Genomic DNA, 21,854 nt, shown 5'->3' with positions numbered 1-21,854 from the left:
AGATTTAATATGGACCAGTCTCACCCATTATCTAGTACATGGGCGTGAGATCACTTGTTTTGGACACTGATCCATTCAGTCCAAAGGTGGACGATAAAGAAGTCCATTTAGTCCTGAGATGGACGATGCATACGTCTTGTTTTAGACACTGATCTGATTGGTCCATAATAAGGACGATGAAGAAGCCTTTGATTTTGGTTTATACTAACCAGCCCAAAGAAGGGTTATTTGGTTTTGTTGATTTGTTTTCAGACAGGTTATGTTTTACACATGGTGGTACACGCATATCACAGCAACATCATCCAAGATTTTTTGTGTGTGTGTTTGAGGTCGATGACTCAATATGTTTGATCAGATTGTGGCATGGCCGATGGTAAAGAAGAACCAACTATCATGTTCGAGGACGAAGCGTATTATGTCCAAGATCTTCATCACCCACGGATTACAGAAAATTGGAGAGGTTAATCAGGGGGAGTAATGTGTGTTGTACTCTTTTTCCTTCACCATGGTTTTGTCCTAATTGGGTTTTCCTGGTAAGGTTTTAATGAGGCAACATTAAAGCACATTACAAGCTCTAAATGGTTATGGCATCAAAGGGGGAATGTTATAAATCATATTGTGGATGTCCATAACCGGCTTGGTCTATAACCGGCCCAATACCTAGAGAAAGAAAGGCGGCCGCATGAGAGAGAGAGAGAGACGGCTTAGAGAAGGGAAAACCCTAGTTTCATTTTCCTTGTATTTGTACATTTTCCATATTTATGTCTTTCTTTTTATCTTTTTGTAACTCTCAAGGGCACCTTATGATTGATTAATAATAATAAGAAGTTACAGATTTTAAATACTTAAGTTTACATCATGAGCATTTTTTTGGCACAATAGTTAGTTATGTTTAATGCAACGCTTATAGGAAAGCTAGTTTAGGAAAATTTATCATTTACTATCAAAAAATTATGGTGCAGTAGTCCTTTTACAAACCATCTTATCTAAAAACAGTTAAACACAAGTACGTGTTACATTAATGTAAACTTGGTCATGAATAGATAGATAGCTAGGCATGACATGTCCACTTTAAGGCACGTTTCAAACGAGAGCTTGGCAACTAACCAATATTAATTCGTATTAGATAAAATGAAACTTAAGTGGCTTAAGTCTGGCAAATTACTATTAATCCCTGCTTCCTTCTATATGAAATCAAAAATTCAATGCAAAACGTGACTGAAGCTTATGAGTTACGAAATATATAGTTCTTCAATCCGTGTTTAGAGATCGTTACATGTAACAATAAAGAGGTGTATGTTCCTTAGAACTTAAGCACTTCGACATCCAGAAAAAGTAATAATAACATACAGTTGATGCAATATTAGAATTTAGAAGGGAAAATAAAGAAAATAAAAACCGGAAGGAACCGGGTGCGAAAGCAAATCAATGTGGGCAATTCAAAGCTAGGGAGAGAGTAGCTATCAAGAAAATGAGAGGAAGAGTAAAAAGAAAAAGACAAAGGAAAGCTAAGCTGCTTATCTATAAAGCCATCACATTATTCTTACCCTTTTTGCCCACACTCATACCCATCATCATCATCTCTACATACACCATATTACATACACTCACCCCACATGAATGTCTTTATAAATACTATTGTATAGTACTGGTCCAAGGATCCAAGTTGAGAGAAAGATAGTGAGTTCAGAGCCAATCTTGTGAAATCTAGAAAAACAAAATCTTTTTCAGAGAGGAAATAAATAAAAAAATCTTTGTTTTTATTAAAAAGAAAAAAAGCAGAGTGAAAGATGAAGATTTGGTGTGATGTGTGTGATAAAGAAGAAGCTTCAGTGTTCTGTTGTGCAGATGAAGCAGCTCTTTGTAATGGTTGTGATCGCCATGTTCATTTCGCTAATAAGCTTGCCGGAAAACATCAACGATTCTCTCTCACTTCTCCTACTTTCAAAGATGCTCCTCTCTGTGATATATGCGGGGTAAGAACAAATTCAAAACATATCTATCTTTTGGTTTTCAAGAACATTCTCAAACTTTTCCATGAATATTTGGATGTGTGTTACTATTGATGAAACCTGGATTTCACAATCAGTTTACCTTTTTCTTCTTCTTCTGAGATTTACTTATTGGTTGGTGAGAATATGATTGATTTTCCTTTTTCTTTCCTGGAAATTTTTTCCAACTTTACTTGCCTTCATAAAAACTGAAACATGATAAAGATTGAGATTACTAAATTCTTGATAAGTTCTTAGGAAGTGCATCAAAATTAGGTAATTAACCAATTGAATCGAGTTACTTACAGTATTTTAAAATTACTTTCTTCTTTGGGAAGGTGAAGCAGTGAAGAGAAAGATATCTAAAAGATATTCTTTTTTTTCCCTTCTTTCAATAAAAGAATAAAGAGCAATATCTTTTAGGGAAAAAGAGGTCAAATCTAAAAAATAAATAAAATAATACAAATACTTTTAGAGAATACGTGATTACAAAACAATAGTCCTCTTTGATTATCTACTACTATTATTAAATGGAATCAAATCTTTATCCATATGATAGGAGAGGCGTGCATTATTATTTTGCCAAGAAGACAGAGCAATACTATGCAGAGAGTGTGACATTCCAATACACCAAGCTAATGAACACACTAAGAAACACAATAGATTCCTCCTTACCGGCGTCAAGATCTCTGCCTCTCCATCCACATACCCGAAAGCTTCCAATTCAAACTCTACAGCAGCATTGAGCCGGGCCAAAACCAGACCTAAATCAGTATCAGGTGAGGTCCCGAGCTCGGCCTCCAGTGAGGTCTTTGCGAGCTCTCCTTCGACAACTACAAGCAATTACTATTACGGGTTAGATGAAAACTATCATCAAGTAAGCGACTCTGGTTCCGGATCGGGTGGTACGGGCAGTATATCAGAGTACTTGATGGAAACGTTACCGGGTTGGAGAGTGGAGGATCTGCTTGAACATCCTTCTTGTGTCTCCTATGAGGATAACACTATGAATACTAATAACAATGAGTCCTATATGGTTTACGATGGTTCTTCCTCACAGTACCTTCATCAAGGGTTTTGGGAACAAAAACCTTTTTCCTGAACCTTTTCATTTGGTTTGTTGGAGTTTGAGATTACTAATCAAACAAACTTTTGTTGTTTCTGTATTTCTCAAAGTATAATTTTTATTTTTTTCTGTAAGGAAGAATTTGTTTGTCTTTGTCAACAAAAATTCGGATTTAGATTGACAACTTTGACTACCGTCCAACTATATTGGATGGTCAATAATATAACTAGTAACTGGATCTGTGGAACCAACCAATTAGCCAAATATGAAATTATGAATTCTCAAGGGAATGGTCAATTAAACCAACATCAAATGATTTTTTCTCTTTTTGCTGCACAATGGTCATGATCGGCAACCCCATCAACCTTTTGCAGTTTTGGTGATATGCAAAAGAATCCCTTTTCCCATTTTAGTGATAAATATAATTATATTATCTTACATACAAAATGAGTCCATGTTAAAACTATTCAACCACCCCATCAACAAAATATATAGCAACAGGCTTCACCCACACTTCATGACACCTGCAAGATCATCCAACCTGATTAATTTGTTTACATCTTTTTTGTAATTTTATTTAAGAAACTCATCTAACCTACGAGGTGTCAAAGTAAATTAATGTGAGTGAAGATCATGATCTAAGTTCCTCCAATTATGAATCCTAACACTGAACCTTTTTTTTTTTTGAAACATCCGAACACTGAACCTATTAAGCTTAAATCGGTTAAACTCAGGTTCTAATAAATCGAAGAAACAAGGCCGAAACTGTGACGTACAAGCTGTAGAGAAACAAAAACTTTACCAAACTCATCCGAACTAGGATTTTAGTTTCAGTTTGGTTTGAACGTTTTCTATTACGAAAAGAACCCAAAATGGAATGTTACCTAAACATTTTGCTTTCACTTGTAAAAAGGTACCTTTGTTGCCTTTGTCAAGACGGAAACGCAAAGAGCCGATCAGAGATCTTTGTGCGGCAGATTGGGCATTCAGAGCACGCGAGGGAACATGATTTACATACTGTAAAGTGAAACATCTTTTAATTAGATTTTTTTAAAAGAAAAAAAAAAAAGAGTAAGCAGGTTTCCTGGAGATGAAGTTGTGACTTACAGCAGAAATGGCGGCAAGGGAGCAGAATTGCTGCCGTGGGAGACTCGAAACACACTTTACAAATGTGAGAGTTTGCGTCTCCATTCGCTTGTGATTTCATCTCTTTCTCCTTCATTTCTTGCATTCGTGCCTGTCTCATTGTTATAAAATCTTCTTTAAACATTTGTAAAAGAAAGACTACTTCACAGATAAACAATGTAGAAAGTTCATCTCGTTATATTTACCTTGAGACGAGCAACAAGAGGTTCCTCTTTTGGTGTCTCTTCGGTTTTAGCTACCACAACTACTTCAGGCTGCCTCGGTGCACTCGCGACTTGTCTCTCTTTCAGAACCACGTTGCTTTGATTCTTCTCCAATTCCCTTGCAGAGTCAGCGCCATTGATTTCAGACAACGCACCATTGTCTTTTTTCAACTTGGCAACAAGTACCCACATGTTTGCCAAATCGTTTTCTAAAGCTTCCTCTCTTCTCTTTGCTTCTTCTGCTTTTTTCCTGTATTCGTCTTCTATGAACTCTTTCTCTGCCAATGCAGACTCAAGAAACGCCTCTCGCTGTTTCCTTGCTTGCAACTCCTTTTTCAGATCTTCCGGGTCGAGATTCCATGAATCAAACTCATCACCACTTGACCTGCCTGAAGAGATCCTTCCCTTTCTTCCTGACCTTACCCCGTCGCTGTACTTGCGATTATTAACTCCGTTTACTGGATTACGCGTTTGAGCCAAGTCTCTTGCAGCTGCCAATTCTTTGCCTAGCTTTGTGTTTTGCAGTGAGAGTTTTGTTACTTCACTGGCCAGATTTTTCAGCTCAACAGCAGCAGCAGAGGCTAGTTCCTTAGCGTATGAAGCTTCTTCAGCTAGTTTTTGATTTTGTACTCGTAAACCACTGTTCTCTTCCACAATCTGAACATGTTCTAGCTTCAACTTTTCGTTCTCTATTTCCTAAATACAGAACGTAAAAAACATCCACGCAAGAAGAAAAGGTAATGTAAGTATAAAGAGATGATCAGATTGATGTATTGTCTATGTTTAGCGTGTAAATATTTACTAGGATACTTATGTAACTGAGAATGTATGTATGTTTGTAGATTTACCAGCGACTGTATTTTCCGTTTTAGTTCGTCTGCATACTCTCCAGATACCGTATTATTGGAACAAGATGGTGAAGAATTTTCACCAGATACTGCATTCAGACGTTGCTCTAGAAGGTTCACCTTTTCATGTAGTTCTTTGTTCTCGGTGCACTACATTGTTGGAGAAAGTTTGGTAAGAAGAATTTTCCAGAGAACAATGTTCAATGTATGAATCAAATAGAAGCAAGAAGAATGGAGAGAAAAAGATAAGACTTATGCACAATTTCGAAAGGAGGAAAACATCCTACCAACCTTTTTCTGTAGTTGTTCTTGGAGAATGCAATTGTCTGCTGATTTGATCTGTTCAATAGTTAGAACCAAGTTAGACATATGGCTTTTGATTTGGCTGCTGTAGTAAGCAAGGTGATATTTTAAAAAGAAGAATAAATTTTCACCTCCAGCTCAAAGCTCTTCTCATGGCACTGGCTCATCAAACTCATAACTTTCTGAAAACAACAAAAGAACGTGATATATTAGCTGGAAGGCGCTGACCCTTGAACCAGTGACCTTGAAAGGGTCCAAGATCATTTTCTCGCAGTGAATGAGATGTGGAGGTTAAGTACCTGTTGCATCTCAACCAGTGATGCATTGGCAATTGAAGCTTCACCACTTTCAATTATGAGCTGTTCTAAGGCCCTCATTTGTCTTTGCTTTTCTTGAATCTCATGTTCCAAATTCTGTATCTGCATGCAACAATTTATTAGGTTCGTTATCTGAGCTAAAGGTAAATGAGTCACTTCAGGTAAACAATCAAGTACTGTTTGAAAAATCACAAAACGTATCTATAAAACGGACCTTCAATGGCATAGTACAGAAATATCAGAAAGTATCTTTACCTGAGTTTGTGAGTTTTCTGGATCATCTACGGACTGATCCACCAAACGCTTTAGTGTGCTTGTACTGAATGCTATCTCACCAGCAAGCATCTTAACTTGTTCAACCAAAAGGTCGATTTCATCTGGCGTCATGACACCCTACAAAAGGTCATACGCTCACAACTATCAGATGCCAGTTCTGGCAATCAATACATACTTTGGGGGTAATTTACTCACTTGAGTAGATTCTGCCTCCGGTGAGGTTTCGCCATTCAATTTACTGGAAGATCTCTGGTGGCTAAAACCTAAGGAAGCATCTGATACAAGAGCCAAGGTAGAAGATGGAGATCCCGGATTATCATTATCCAAGAGCGGAGAAGCCAATTTCTGAAAAGCAAAAAAGCAACACAAAATGACCAATTGTGTTTTAAAACAGCTTCTGTGATGTGGAGGCAACATGCAGCAGTAAAGCAGCTGATAGAATAATAAACTACTTGGTCTTTGACCAAAAGCAAAATTTATTCAGGTTAAATCAACGAAACCACCTATTTCCAGAACTTCTTTTGTTGGTTCACCTCACAATGGATGAAATAACTAGCTGAACCACTGAAATTATTATCATTTAGGTTATATCAGAAAACTTACATCATCTTTACCCGCAGAGAGACTGCGCTGGAGAGTGGGTACATCGCCCAAATATCCAGGAATAGAATTCCTGGTAGAGACCAGTATGAGCTTGGTAAGCTTTTGGATTCTGCTCATTAGAGCTGCTTTGGCTTCTTCTTCTTCCTCCAATCTTGATTGCATTTTCACTTGACCTTCTTCTAACTGTTATGAGAAATAAATAGATAGGTCAGTCACTGACTTTAGAACCCGTCAGTTTAGAACACAGCAAAATATATTCAGGATAACAGTGATCTTAAAAGAAGTCAGAACCTGTTGCTTTAAGCTCATTAACTCTTCATGATTGACACCAACAAGCATACCCTTTCTATACTGATCAAGTTCTAGTTTGAGGATTGAGATCTCTCTTTGATATTTCTTAATCAGTGACTTTTCGTCTATAATCTGCTTTTAGGACATTAAAAATAGCATTGAGCATAGGTTGTAGTTGTACCTTAAGTATAGTGAAGTACCTTATTGTAAAGCATGCTAAAAAGATCACCTGATTGCGTGAAGCATATATTTCTATACTCTTTGCTCTGCTGGCAAATTTCAATGTATTATGAGTTTCCTCATTACTGCTTGACGCGGGAGTAATTGTACATATGAGCTATAAGAAAAGAAGGAAAACAAAATACTGAATTAGTTCTATGTTGTTACGGTGGAGTAGCGCTTATTACAGATAGTCAATATAGACAAGAGTATAGAGTACAGCTAGGGAAATATTTCACCAAATACATAAGATCTCACCGAAACATGCCCATGGCCACTTAGTGATGATTGCAGAAGACGAGTTAGCTTAGAGTCACGATATGGAATGTGAGTTGCCTTACCCTCACTAAGTTTTCCAATCACCTTCATAAATGAAACAGCAAGAAATAATTAAAACGCCCTACTATCTCAAAGGTTTAAGTGACTAATGATGCTACTATTGACAGACAAAAACAAGAAGGATGACATACTATTTATCAGAAAGTCAAGCATCAAGAAACACTAGGACACCAGATCAATGAAAAAAAAGAAACGAAATCATAATCCTAAGTGTATTCCCAGTGGAACTGCAAATTATTTCATGATTCTTTAATGCCACCAATGGGATGTGGAAGCTAATTGAACTGTTCCTATTAGCAAATCCATCATTTTGCAGTAACAGTGTTTTTTGATTGACATGTCATCATTACATATTTAAGAACAAATGGTAAATGGAAGGATAGCCCAAACTAAGAAAAGACACCTACAGTTCCAAGAGTTAGAAGACTCTTGTTTATGTATGAACCTTCTTTCCTCCTCAATCCAGTTGTTTCAGTTTTGGAACTCTCAGATCCAGCCAAATCAATCAAATTCTAAACAAGAAATTATATAGTTAGAGCCCCTCTTGAAAGAAATAATCTTATACAATAGTTAAACAAATAACACTTACGAGTTGAGAAAAAATAACTCCATCATACTCATCTCCAGTAGCACTACTTTCAATCATCTGCAACAGATACAAATTAGACTTAAAACATGTAGTAAGAGGCAATAAATTACGCTTTGACAAATTTATGGAGCTTGAAGAGATACCAGTGTAAATAAAGTGTGACTTCTGCTGCTCATCAAATTGAAATTATTTGAACCAACGTGGCGATGTTCTGCCATTGAAACAAGAGCACTATTAAGGAGAGATGGAATAAACAGAGTTAAGAATATCAAGACATGTTTCAGAGGTAAAAATTTATAATTACCTTCACCAGCTGCAATGAAGGATAGTGCGTGACCAGGAGACAAAACAACTTCTTCCTTGATACCCTCGACATAAGTCCCCTAGAAACAAATATTACACTTTGTACTTAACCAAACTGATTCATACAACAGGACGGGTGCAATGTGAACTAATATATAAGCGACTTCACATCATATAGTGATTCGAAACTAATACGTTCTTAATGTTTCTATTTCGACCACAATGTTATAGACTTGCACGTGTGTGTGAGAGAGAAAAGTTAAGTTAAGCATTCAATAGTTGTTAAGCAAACCTGGGAATCCTCTCTAACTCGTAAATTTTGGCCTGTTGGATCCAGTAAATCATTTATCACCTGATACAAGGACAGAGATCAGATAAACTGTAGACAGATGAAACATACAAACACTCAAGTAAAAAGCAAAACGGTGATGAGTAATCAGCCAAATTTATATATACATATTTAAGCAGTATAGTTCCCAGTGATAAGGTATAAGAGTAGGAAAACAATCCCAGCCTAAGAGTTTATTTTGCAGGGCTTAGCGAATCATATATCAAGGATAGACAACTAACCTCGTTGTATATTTCAAGATATGAAACACGGAGCAGGAACTCCCTTCCTGGAGTCTGAAATATAGAGACGAATCCAATTAGGGAACATGAATTCATTGGAGAAAAAGACGTGATAGGATGAGAAAAGACGTGAAAACCACTTACATCCTGGATGATACTGAACACGTCTCTTATTGCTAGCGGTATGATCCCAGGAGATTCTTGATCACCCTAAGCATATTGCAAAAGAACCAATGGCAAAACGAAAACAATATCAGAGATATGTTCTACTTGATTGGATGAGAATTTGATATCCAATCGTTCATCCAGCTACTTAACTAAAGATAAACACGGTCAATCTAAATGAAGACCTTCAAATTTCGTTTCACATGAGTATTTCAAATTCACGTAACCATCAGTTACAGTTTATTGTCAAGTGGAAGTGGTCCATGTAAATTGTTACAGTAAATCCAAAATAACCATCAGATATCAAAGGAGAACGAAGTTGCAAAATAGATCCAGATTCATAGTAGAGAAACGTATAAAAGGGAAAGAAAGGAAAACTCTTACATGCATTGTATGGGTCTTTCCACTACTTGTAACACCATAAGCAAAAACAGTTCCTGTCAAAGTCGCAACACTGGGTCAGAAGATTTTCTGCAAGCAATACTAACATGGAGACCAATTGGCCTAGCGGAGATTTGCATACCGTTAACACCTTCCATAGCTGCCTTAACTACTGGTCTTGCAGCTACGTCATAAACGTCCATAGTATTTGCTTGTGGTCCAAAAACTTTATCTGAACATCAAAAAAAAATATTCACTCAGCAAGAAAATGATATGATCTCCACAAATAAACCATCATCCGAAAAATAGAGTTAGAAGGCAATACCGAATGCATAAGCAGTGAGAGGATTGTACTCGTGCCTAACCATGGTATCCCCATCGGGGTACCAAGCAACTTCATCCCCTCTCTGATACTCTCTATCACTGCAAACAAAACCAATAACATAAATCAATTTCAAAATCCCAATAATTAAACCACTCGAATTGCATCGATTGGGAGATCTGGTCCACGGCGATCAGATCTATTTGTATACCTCAACGGTCGAAAACGAACGGTGACGGAGATACTATCCCGCTCGGAGCTAACAGTCTCCTCCACAGGCTCGCCGAGAAGCTCCTCCGACGGGTAAGGAACAGGCGACGCAGTTCCGAAGCTCCCGGAGCCGCCGATTAGCCCCGAGTCGGAGAAGGTGCGACTAAGCGTCGTCATGGATCGTGAGCCGGAGTTGGTAAAGGAAGAGGCGGAGGTGGAGGAGGAACGGGGAATGAGACGGCTGCTGAGATGAGAAGAAGAAGTGGAAGAAGCGGGACTTGGTGGTCTGCGGTTCGAGAACGATGAAGCCATTCACTAAACCTAGAGGATCAACTCCGGCGACTAGGTCACGGTGAAGAAGAATCAAGTAATTAAAAATGATTTCGAAGGAAGGTGCAGAGAATGTGTCAGTGGGAGCTCACATGGCTGGAGACAGAATAAATCATTGTAGCCTCCTTCTCTTCTCTCTCCTTTAGATTCGGTTTTGCTGGTAGAGAGAGAAGGTGAGACCAATTGTTTCGTCTTCTTTAAGCGAATGTGCTGTAGAGAGAGAAAGGAAGAAGGTCGAATTGATGTAGATGCCTCTCTCTCTCTCCTCCTTGGTGAAGAAACGAGGAGGCTGAGAATTCAGATTTTGAATTTTGTTTTTTTCTGTGCCTTTCCAAATTTACATATATTTAATTATTTAATTGTGGTAGTTGACAGGGAGGAGAACGACAACTTAATATTTTTCATTTATTTAAAATATTTTTACCGTATGCTGCTGTGACAATCACCGTGTGACCTAGTAGTAAAAAGAGCGCGCACCAGTTTAAAAGTTTTTCAAGCCACGAGACGAGCGGGAATAACAATGGCTCGATAATTTCCCCTTTTTACCCTTTCATTTCTGCATATAAACTTGACGAACTTCTGTCGGGCATTTGATTAATCAACGAGTTAGCAAGGGTAATTCCGTATAATCAGGTGTGAAACTAGGGGGTTTAATTCGTTTACAATCAGCAGAATATTAATTTATTGCTATTGACTAACGCTAAAATAATTTATTTTCATTTAACACATGTAACGCTAGTTGATATACCAACAACAACACACAATTCAAAATATACTTATTAAATAAGATTATACCGTTTAGCTGGGCCATATGATCCAAAACCCAAGTTGTTTCGTTTAATTTGTTTTAGCAACTAAACTAAATCGAGTCTTTTTTTTTGAACTCGTTTTTGACAAAATGGTTTTAGGCTATATTTCGGTAAGTTTCTTGACGAAAACGTTCGTCAGAATAACCGAAAGTTTGACACTATGAAATAGTGTAACCGAATGTTCGTCAGAGTAACCGAATGTTCGTCACTATGAAGTAGTGTAACCATATGTCAAAATCGTAGTAGTTTGAATGAGAAATGAAAATTTAAAGTGGGTTACTTGAAAAGTTTATAAAGCTTCAAAATTTGGCTAAATGTAAAAATTAGCAAATAACTACTTTATAGATTATGGATTTGGACTATGGTCTTAATTTGTTAATTGGACATTATATCCATTAACTTATTATTATTACACTCAAAGTCTAAGCAGATGATCACATCCATTGTCCGTCTGCCTAACTCTTCAACTGACATGGCGGTCTCTTACGTTTATGGGGTAAACTGTAAGAATGGAAGGGAACTGTTATGGGAGGAGATAAGTGCTCTGTCAGCTGACCCCATAATTGCTTCCGAGCCCTGGGTGGTGCTAGGGGATTTCAACCAATCTATTGATCCCGCCGATAGCTCCTCTGGTAGTACTAGAATCTCTAAAAGGTATGCTGCAGTTTCGGGATTGTCTCTCTTGCTCAGGCCTCTCAGATCTTACCTACCGGGGCAGTATGTTCACTTGGTGGAATAACCAGACAGCAAAACTCCTCGCGAAGAAGCTTGACAGGATCCTTGTCAATGACAACTGGCTCCTCTCTTTCCCAATCTCATATGGTCATTTTGGTGATATGGACTTTTCGGATCACTGTCCACGTACTGTCATCATTAGCTCGCGGGTCAAAAGCAAGAAACCTTTCAAGATCTCTCACTTCCTTATGAATCACGAGCCGTTCACCCCTCGGTTGGAGGCCTTCTGGGACAACACCAACATTCCAGGAACTGCTATGTTCCAGTTTTCCAAGAAACTCAAGATACTGAAATCAGTGATAAAAGACATCAACAGAGAGCATTATTCTGACTTGTAAAAACGAGTCCAAGAGTCACATGTTGGTATGCTATCTGCTCAAGTTGATCTCTTATCTTCTCCATCGGTTACTTCTGCCGAAAGAGAAAGAGAAGCCCATCAAAATTGGGTTAGGCTGGCAAAGGCTGAAAAAAAGTTTATCTATCAGCGATCAAAGGTGACTTGGGTGAAGCTGGGGGACTGTATCTCTTCTCTTTTCCATCGATCTATGTAGACCCGAAGATCAGAGAATCAAATACATTACCTAACAGATGACCAGAACAACAGGCTAGAGAATATCAATGATATCAAAAGCCATTGTGTGGACTACTATACAAACCTCCTTGGCAGCCCCTCCCCATCTCTCTCTAATGATGATATTGGGGAAATCCACCGTCTAACATCTTTCAAATGTGATGAGGCTTGTAAAGGTATGCTCATGGCACCAGTTTCCCAAGCGGAGATAAAGAAGGAGGTGTTTGATCTCCCTGCCAATAAGGCGCCTGGCCCTGATGGCTACACAGGAGAGTTCTACCGAAGAGCTTGGCCTATCATAGGGAACGATTTCACTCAAGCAGTGCAAGAGTTCTTCTCTTCAGGTCATATCCTCAAACAATGGAACGCCACATCTATTACCTTAATGCTTAAATCGACAGAAGTTGAGAGGATGAGTGGGTTTAGACCTATCTCGTGTTGTAATGATGTCTATAAGGTGGTCTCAAAGATTCTTGCACGACGCTTGGAGAAGTTGCTGCCATCTATGATCTCTCCATCACAGTATGTGTTTGTCAAAGGTCGTCTCCTTATGGAGAATGTCCTCCTCGCTACAGAGCTAGTGCAGGGATTTGGATCTAAGAACGCTTCTCCTAGGTGTCTTCTGAAGGTTGACATAAGGAAGGCCTTTGATTTCGTAAGCTGGCCTTTCATTCTGGAAGTCCTCCGAGCCGCTGATTTCCCAGGTATCTTCATCAACTGGATCAGAAACTGCATTACAACCACTTCCTTCTCTATAAATGTCAATGGCGAGCACTGTGGGTACTTCAACGGTGGTTGTGGCCTAAGACAGGGGGACCCTATTAGCCCAACGCTCTTCATCATCGCTATGGAGGTATTCTCATCTCTGCTCACAGAGAAGTTCGACTCTGGCCTTATTGGGTATCATCCTCTAGGACCGAACCTGAAAATTTCACACCTTTGCTTCGCCGACGATCTCATGATCTTCTTTGACGGCTCAAGCAACTCTCTCACTGGTATAGCAGAGTCTCTGGATGAGTTTTTCCTCCTATCTGGGCTGGGTTTGAATAAGGAAAAGACTGCTCTGTTCCATGCGGGCATGGATGACACATAAACAACTACTCTAAACGCTAGTGGCTATCTCTTGGGCACTCTCCCCATAAGATATTTGGGTCTGCCTCTACATCATCGGCGCCTTAAAAAGTCTGAGTACTCGCCTCTTGTTGACAACATAAGGAGGCGAATCCAAAGCTTGAAGGTTAGACTGCTTAGCTATGCGGGAAGACTGCAGCTTATCAAATCGGTAATCAACAACTTGATTAATTTCTGGCTCTCTACCTTTGTTCTCCCTAACGGGTGCATTAAGGAGATTGAGAAAATCTGTCGAGACTACCTATGGTCCTCCAACCCCGACGCTCGCGGAAATGCTAAGGTCTCGTGGTATGACTTATGCCTTCCAAAAAGCGAGGGTGGAATTGGATTGAGAAACCTATTTCTATGGAACAAGGCTCTCACTCTCAGACTGGTTTGGTTACAATTCGCTGGTACTAACTCGCTTTGGGTTACTTGGAACAGAGAACACCACCTAAAAAGGTGTACTTACTGTAATGCTGAACCACAACCAGGTCACTCTTGGATTTGGAAATCTCTGATCTCTCTCCGACCCCTGGCTCGTCATCTGATTGGCTGTAACATAGGGAATGGACAGCAAGCTAGCTACTGGTTTGACAATTAGCTTCCTCACGGTCCTCTCATTGACTTCATCGGTACGACTGGCCCTTCCAGGCTTGGTATTCCTATCACAGCTACAGTCAGAGATGGAACTCGTCAGGGCGTTTAGCTCCTCCCATCTTCTCGTTGCCGTACGCCCTCTCGCTTGCCTGAGAACTACTTTGCTGGAGATCCTACCGCCTACTAACGCAGACAATGCTGATGCTTACTGCTGGGGGCCGCTTGGTAACAGAGCCCAAGTGTTTTCTATCAAAAAAACGTGGGAGCTTATAAGACAAACTGCTCCTCCGGTTTATTGGGAGAAGTCTGTTTGGTTCAAACATGCAGTTCCTAAGCATGCCTTCAACTTCTGGGTGACAACCCTGAACCGCTTACCAGTGAGGGATATTAAGGATCAATCATAATACTTGATTGATTCTAGTATCTCTTCATATATGGACACAATATATGTTCTCATTTAATGTACTTCTAATACCCTAGCTTAGACTCGTGTATATAAAGCTCTCTAATGTACATTCTTGATATATAAGAAATATATTACTCTTACATGGTATCAAGGTTAGCGAACTGGGGCCTATGTGATTCTCCAACTTGCTGTCTGTGTGGCTCTGGACAGGAATCTCGTGGCCATGTGTTCCTGCAATGTAGCGTTGCTGATCAGCTATGGGCAGCCATTCTCCCTCGTCTTGGACAACATAACCTCACTCTCAATAACTGGGATTCTCTTATCGCTTGGATGCTCACTGACACGCCAGGCCTCTCAGCAACGCTAAAGAAGCTTCTTGTTCAGGCGGTGGTTTTCTTCCTGTGGGGAGAAAGGAACAACAGACTCCACAATGGTTCTCCTGCATCCACATCCGTCTTGTTCAATAAGATCAACAAGACTTTGAGAGACACCCTCCTTGCTCGCTTACCCCATAAGCGTTGTCAAGGACTCCTATCTCAGTGGTTTAGGTTCGCCTAGATCATGTTGCCTAATCCTTAGTTTGCTCTAGTTCCATCTTAGTTTTTTATTTTTTTTTAGCCATATGTAACTTCTTGCTTTAAAGCCCTTGTAAATCTACTCTTGTTCCTTTTTGGTATAATATTCACATTTTATCAAAAAACATAATCTTTTGTGTTAAATTAATTTTACACAAAAAAAAAAGCAGATCCATATTGAAGTATATTTTAGTGTTTTTCAAATTGGTCAAACATAATATTTTCATTTTAATCACACAATAAAATCTAGGTGACAATAGTGTTTAGCTCATCTTTATTGTGATTAATATATGTATTAAAAGTCTGCATTTGTACGTTTTGGTTTTGTAAAAGCCATTAACTTGTGCTTTTCAATCTCTTTTTTTTATATAAGGCTAATAAGCCATTTAGAAAAATGGATTTCATACGATCAAGAACAACAAAACCAAGATCCTCCGTTTGAATATTTTTTAGTTTTTTGAGTCTGAGAGTACAACACAAAATTATGTTCGATAGATTCTGTTTTTCGGTGATAGTAAACAAAAACAATGTTGCATTTGTATCTTAGGAATCTGAGCGCTATGAAACCGTCACACTACAAGGCATTTAAATATTTAAGGAAATAGATTAACCATCTCGACTATGCAATTCTTCTTTATTCTTATATTTCAGTATTGTAATTTTGATTTATGTTCTTATTATTTTTTACAAATATCAGTTGTCCTATGATAATAAAATAAGGTTAATACATCTTTTGGTCGAGTATTCGTTTTAGCTCGACATAGTGCTTAAGCAGTACCCTGTTATGAGGAATCTTGAATAATAGTAGTTACTATCATTAGCCATTATTATAAGAACAACTACGATAATTGGAAAGTTGTCTTGGCCTCTTGGAAACACGTAAGTTTGGATGATATTTTTGACCCCAACAATTAATGTTTGGAACAAAAAAGAACTATAAAGACAGAATGCGACATAGATTTTTAGGATTTTATCGAATCAATTACTTATACGTGATAGATACAGAAGTGTCTGCTTATCGAAGCTAAGTAGTTGTCATATGACTCACTTTTTCAGCTTCATTGCGCAGCTGGCTCACGTGCATGCTTTTCCTTTTCTCACGTGTCACGTGGTGTGATATTTGAAATACACTTACCATGTCGAAAAGAAAAAAAATAAATTTCATACGTATTAATAATGATATATGTCTCCGATGAAACCTCCAAGCTTCTTTCCTTTACAAGAATATCACTCTTGTATAAGACCTCCTTGAATCCTTGATGGTATCTTTTTGTTTGCTTGAGTTGAGTTGTTTCTTTGTTTCTATTTCGTGTTGTAATAAGTTGCTTGCAACACTCAAAAAATTTGAAAATGTATAAAATTTTAACATTTTACCAAAAAAGGAAAAAGAACATGACTCTTGTTACTTCCTCTATCCAAAGGTTACTAAGATTTATGTTGTTGAAAAACGTTAAATGTTATTCTTTACTGATCTTGAAATTTTATGTTTGATTGATAACGTAGTTACAACAAAATCGAATTTGGCACGCCTCAGCTTCTCAACTACTAGGGAAGATTTGAGCGGCGCGTTAGGGAAAGATATTATGGAGGCTGTTAAAGAGAGGGATGAAGTGCGGTTTGGATCGCGGTTGTCTCTTACAGATTGTAGAGAGGAGACTATGAAAGGTACAATAAGCTATGAATGCGATGAAGCCAAGTTGCGGTTAGAGCTAGGCTCTGATCAGATTGGAAAACACCCGACTTGCTTCATCAAAGTGGTAAAAAATATGTTTGCTCTTTATTGTAAGTTAATAAGTAGAGAAACATGACCAGACCCAAAGTATCACCAAAACCCACCAAAAGAATGACATTATATAACCTCTATGACCTTAGTGGCAAGCACACGATCCCTTCTCTCGATATAGTCAAAAGGAAACCAACCTGCTTTGCCTTTACATTCTCCTTCTGCCCACCCACTGCTCGTTACCTGGATCCGCAAAAGAAAAAAAGCCTTGTAAATGAGTCCTCACAGATCATACGTGTCCTAAACCATGAAAGACTGGTAATTTAATATGCTAACCTCTCTGATAACAACATAGTCTCCAACCGATAAGCTAAGCTCAAATTCTGAATCAGATTGATACGGAAACATGACCTGCGCCAAAAAAAAAACAAGAGATTAAGTAAGCTCTTGTGAATCTTACATGACATTTTAAAGTTTTCTAACCTCTCCTAAAAAGTACCCCATGGCATCGGATGTTCCATTATGCATCTGAGAAGCATTACTAACTTCTTCATATGAAGGACGAGGAGGCGAAGATGTGATGTTATCTACTTGTGGAGTTTGAGGCCCTTCGATTCTTTGTTGCTCAACTCTCATCTATACAATTGTAATTATGTTTTTTTAAAACAATGAAGAAAGCTGTGCGTGACCAATATACTACTTATACCTCTCCTTGTAGCCTTTCAATAATCTCGAGGATCCTTTGGTGATAAATACGCTCTGCTTCAACCTTTTTATCATTAAAAAAAACATTTTACAAAACAAAACACGGAGTAAATGACTATGAAAATAAAACAACTCCTAAGTTAGTACCAAAGTGATTAGCCGCTGGAGAGTTTGGTTTTGTTGCTGCTCTTCAACAGCAGCCATGGCAGAAGCTGCTTCCTTACCCAGTACGGTCATATTTGATTTAAGATCTTGTAGTTTTGCTTCAGCATATTCCAACTTCATTACTAGTTCTGGATTACCAGGATTCTCTCTAACCTTAGCTTGCCGTTTTGACACTTCAATAGTCTAGTGTCGGTTCAATAAAAACATGTTTTAAGTTAACATAAAAAAAAAAAAAAAGAGCACTTAAAAAAGAAGAGGCGCGGCATGAGTATAACCTGAGATTCAGCCTCTTGTCGCATCCGTTCATAGCGTTGTGCTAAATGTCGAGCATCCACCAATGGAGCTCCCGTTACCATTGCCCTTAGTGGCTCAGCGACCTAATAATAACTTCATCATGTAAAACTTAGCTATATTGCTTTAATACAAAAGAAAAATGAAGTGCATCAATTTGTTTCAAGTGAAACCTGTGTTCCAAGAGCCTTCAATAGAGTTCCGCGCTCTTTCTCCATTTGATCCCGAGCATTTGCGAAACTAAGTGAAGCTCTTGTTAGTGTGTTACCACTTGTTGTACATGTATTTCCTGAACCATATCTTCTGCTGTCCTCACACAACTTTGTACCTGTAATCGCAACCAAAACAATCAAACAAAAAAGGATTTTATAAACCTCTGAAAATATAAATAAGAGTGATGCATAAGACAACAAAAAGGTTTACCTATTTCGACTTGTTTGGATCCTGTGACAATGGATCCTTCAACACCACGAACAATGTCCCGTTGAAAATGCTGAGAAGACGAAAAAGTAAACTTCAGTAAAACAGTAGCAAGGGAGAAGTATAGTTCAAGCAGGAGAAAAGTAAACCTTAGCAGAACGTGTTGAGATGTAAAGCTTCTCGAGCTTCTGATGCCGATGTAACTCTTCCTCGTCGGTTATTACAGTATCTGAACCTCCATAGCCTCCTCCTCCAAATTGTCTCAGGACAGCCTTGAAACATCAAAAAAAACAGAGAAACATCAGTACGAAATCATCTCCCCAGATCAAGAACAGGATCAATCCCATCTATGAGCAATAAAGCAGGCAAAAAACATTCGCTTTACCATATAACTAACAAGGGGATTAGACTTAAAATTTGAAATTGATTTAGGGTTTTTTATGATTCAATATAGAGGGAGTAGAGAACCTGTTGCTGTCTGGCCACTTGTTCTCTGAGCTTTGAAGCTTGTTTTCTGATTGCTTCCATTTATTATACAAAGTACAAACACTGTGTTTCTTCTTCTTCTGATTCCTCTTCTAATCTCCTGATCTCCTCTTCTTCGGAAAGGTGATAAATTGAAGGAGAGGAGAGAGAGAGAGAGAATATGTGTTTGAAATCACATCTACCGTTTGGTATGGCGTCACATCTTTTTGACTATTTTTTTTTTTTTCACGACAAACATTAAACTTTGTAAACCAATATGTTAAATCTGCAAGGACGAAAAAAAGTTGTTGCCTAGCATTACGTGCCAATCTATCCGCCCTTTTGTTCTCCGTCCTAAGAACATGAACAATATCTGAGTTGACAAAACTTTGTCGCAAAAGCTTAATATCTTCCAGGTAGCTTTCAAATGCTGGTCATTCTTCTAGTTCCGAAACTATCTTCACCAATTGAGAACAATCCGTTGCAAACGTAACCTGAAATTACCTTAAATTTCGCATACATATCATTGCCCAAATTAATGCTTCCATTCCGAATGAAGAGGTGAGAGGCATGCCCTCACATTTCGTGCCCCCAATAAGCCATCAAACTCTGGTAACGTACTAAGTCATCCTTGTCATGGAAATAGGTTCTTATCTTTCCAAGAACCGTCAGTGAAACACCATCTTCCTGTGGTCATTAAATTAGGTCTTACCTGTACTTCCTGTACTAACCTATGATTAGTAATAATCTGTGCTTCAGCCCACAATGTTGATTCAACTTCTGCCAGTCGAAGCGTGTCTCTTGGGTCAATGTCAAGGTTACTAAACACTTTGTTGTTCCGGCCCTTCCAAATATACCATAATATCCATGCAAACTGATGATCCTCCATTTTTGGATTAACTCTCCAAAATAGACGGTCTATATTAGCAAAGAGATAACCAATTGGGAAAATGTTTGGATTTGATGGGATTTTGGATAGAGCCCACACTTGACGTGCTGGAAGACACTCAAATAACACATGGTTTATTAATTCGTCCGGATTTCCACACCTGGCACAGCAGGTATCTCCTTTTATCCTTCGCGCTTTCAGGTTTTTATCAATTCTCTGTTTTTTTTCTTCCTGTGTGTGTGCAAAAACCCCCCAATATTTTATAATTTAACATTATTATTTTTTTTGAAATTTCTTAATTTTAATAGCGAATATCTGCTTCACATTACTCTAATTTATTGAATTGTACGATTTGGCGTCAAATGAAATGGGCCTAATAATAGGCCGACGCACGAGTATAATTCAAATTTTGATTATTCACCTCACCGGCCAGAGTTGGCGATGGACGATGGCAGACGCACATTCATTAATCAAACCTATTGGAAAATAGTTATCAAAGAATTTCAATAAAGAGGAAGACAATTAGAAACTGAGATTAAACTTACAAGCTTTTAGAAGATGCATATAACTATACATAACCCCATAACACCTATATACTCTGTCATCATTATAAACTGAAAATTTCACAGACATGATCAGTTTTCAGTAAAATTTAAGTTAATGGCTCTAGAAATTTAAGAGAGTAGATTATGTGAAATTTTGGCATTTAAATTATTTAAAATTATTGAATTTACTTTAAATATTTATGATATCTAAATTTTTTAGAGCTAATTTTATTTATAGACGCTGACTATAATAGCGGCGACGATTAATAAATCTAACTAAAAAAATCACATTTGGTATAAATTTGTTATTTTAAAAGTGTGATCAACCATATGATGCTATATTAAACTTGTGTATATGTGGTCGTGATTGCCAAAGAAGTTTGTGATTATGGACGACATCATATATTCGAAGTAAGAAATTATACACCCTAAAACAACCATATATGATAAAGGAAGCATGAGTAGACGATCATTGAAGAAAAATAATTGTCATTAAACTTACAAAATATGATGCACATATAAGCCCCAAATGACCAAATGATGGTTTGAAGAAATATGTTTTTCTGCTATTTAGCAATTTTGAGATATTGGTAAGTGTTGGTAGTGATAAGATATGTTTTCGCCAATTCAATGGAAGAAACTAATGGTTGTGACCAGAATCTTTTATATACTAAAGCACAAGTCACTTTACCAATTATATTTTGACACATGAAATATGCTATACAAATTAAATAAAAAATAAAATTGCAAAAACATTCAAATGCAATAAACTGTTTCGTGTTTTCTACTACTTTTCAATATAAAATAAAAATTCATAATATTCCTTACAATGTGGCAATGATTCAACGATCCTAAAAACTGCCTAATCTTTTAGATAAAAAGAAAGAACACGATTGGAGGAAGCTATAAGTAATGTGCCCATGATCAGTTTATTTATTTTAATGTGCCCATGGTCAGTTTATCTGTACGTTGCGGGCTAAAAAAAGACTGTTGGAATGGGGAGATGAATGCTACAATGGAGATATATAAGACGAGGAAGATGGTTCAAGCATCAGAAGTCAAAGCTGACCAGTTGGGTCTTGAGAGAAGTGAGCAGCTTAGAAAGCTTTACCGCCATAGAAAAGTCTACAATACCGCTGATAGCAAAGTCTTCCCTCGCTCTCTTCTGGCTAAGTAAGTTTTTTGAGTAATTTTTAGTGACTGCAAATGCTAACGTTATAACTGAAAACGTTCCTTTTTGTGTGGCATTTTTTTTCTCTGTTAAGAGTGCTTCGCTTCTCACAGTGGTGTGCTTTCCATTTCTTGGAGGAGTCCCTGGGATCGGCACGACCGAACATGTAAGCTAATATTTTTATATTTATTTTTTAAAATAG

General features: G+C 37.9%; 3 protein-coding genes across 4 annotated transcripts; 1 reads left to right on the top strand and 2 right to left on the bottom strand.

The window, feature by feature from the left end:
• Positions 1–1,531: 1,531 nt before the first annotated feature.
• Positions 1,532–3,302, top strand: LOC106335392 (B-box zinc finger protein 20). The gene is made up of 2 exons (XM_013773907.1): positions 1,532–1,976; positions 2,551–3,302. The coding sequence occupies exons 1-2, from the start codon at positions 1,791–1,793 to the stop codon at positions 3,091–3,093; spliced, it is 729 nt and encodes a 242-aa protein (XP_013629361.1). The 5' UTR covers positions 1,532–1,790; the 3' UTR covers positions 3,094–3,302.
• Positions 3,303–3,354: 52 nt separating this feature from the next.
• LOC106335391 (kinesin-related protein 11-like) lies at positions 3,355–10,798 on the bottom strand. Its single transcript, XM_013773906.1, has 26 exons — positions 10,565–10,798; positions 10,144–10,484; positions 9,936–10,033; positions 9,753–9,842; positions 9,614–9,666; positions 9,209–9,274; positions 9,065–9,118; positions 8,787–8,846; positions 8,496–8,574; positions 8,335–8,402; positions 8,192–8,248; positions 8,010–8,114; positions 7,522–7,626; positions 7,274–7,381; positions 7,045–7,176; positions 6,754–6,936; positions 6,346–6,495; positions 6,130–6,267; positions 5,857–5,976; positions 5,689–5,739; positions 5,546–5,593; positions 5,255–5,404; positions 4,389–5,102; positions 4,165–4,294; positions 3,975–4,074; positions 3,355–3,581 (listed from the first exon to the last, which is right to left on the bottom strand). The coding sequence occupies exons 2-25, from the start codon at positions 10,452–10,454 to the stop codon at positions 3,989–3,991; spliced, it is 3,156 nt and encodes a 1,051-aa protein (XP_013629360.1). The 5' UTR covers positions 10,455–10,484; positions 10,565–10,798; the 3' UTR covers positions 3,355–3,581; positions 3,975–3,988.
• A 6,238-nt stretch (positions 10,799–17,036) lies between these two features.
• LOC106331936 (intersectin-1) lies at positions 17,037–19,253 on the bottom strand. 2 transcript variants are annotated; one of them, XM_013770377.1, is made up of 10 exons: positions 19,051–19,253; positions 18,732–18,854; positions 18,586–18,655; positions 18,336–18,490; positions 18,147–18,248; positions 17,854–18,054; positions 17,708–17,770; positions 17,501–17,637; positions 17,338–17,412; positions 17,037–17,244 (listed from the first exon to the last, which is right to left on the bottom strand). In XM_013770377.1, exons 1-10 carry the CDS (start codon positions 19,108–19,110, stop codon positions 17,241–17,243), a joined length of 990 nt encoding a protein of 329 aa, XP_013625831.1. In that variant the 5' UTR covers positions 19,111–19,253; the 3' UTR covers positions 17,037–17,240. The 2 variants fall into 2 exon arrangements, with proteins under 2 accessions (XP_013625831.1, XP_013625830.1); XM_013770376.1 differs by having other exon boundaries at positions 17,485–17,637; positions 19,051–19,252.
• Positions 19,254–21,854: the final 2,601 nt, after the last annotated feature.

Source organism: Brassica oleracea, chromosome C3 (assembly GCF_000695525.1).
Source record: "Brassica oleracea var. oleracea cultivar TO1000 chromosome C3, BOL, whole genome shotgun sequence".
NCBI lineage: Eukaryota > Viridiplantae > Streptophyta > Magnoliopsida > Brassicales > Brassicaceae > Brassica > Brassica oleracea.
This window is presented reverse-complemented; position numbering and strand designations above follow the sequence as displayed.

Coding starts and splice junctions, on each gene's coding strand:
- LOC106331936 (XM_013770376.1), bottom strand. CDS start 19,110: ATGGAAGCAATCAGAAAACAAGCTTCAAAGCTCAGAGAACAAGTGGCC. Junction 18,491..18,585: donor ATCCAAACAAGTCGAAATAG/GTAAACCTTTTT, acceptor TTGCGATTACAG/GTACAAAGTTGTGTGAGGAC. Junction 17,771..17,853: donor TCCAGCGGCTAATCACTTTG/GTACTAACTTAG, acceptor AATGATAAAAAG/GTTGAAGCAGAGCGTATTTA.
- LOC106335391 (XM_013773906.1), bottom strand. CDS start 10,454: ATGGCTTCATCGTTCTCGAACCGCAGACCACCAAGTCCCGCTTCTTCC. Junction 9,843..9,935: donor TCTCACTGCTTATGCATTCG/GTATTGCCTTCT, acceptor TTTGATGTTCAG/ATAAAGTTTTTGGACCACAA. Junction 6,268..6,345: donor CGGAGGCAGAATCTACTCAA/GTGAGTAAATTA, acceptor GACCTTTTGTAG/GGTGTCATGACGCCAGATGA.
- LOC106335392 (XM_013773907.1), top strand. CDS start 1,791: ATGAAGATTTGGTGTGATGTGTGTGATAAAGAAGAAGCTTCAGTGTTC. Junction 1,977..2,550: donor CTCTCTGTGATATATGCGGG/GTAAGAACAAAT, acceptor TCCATATGATAG/GAGAGGCGTGCATTATTATT.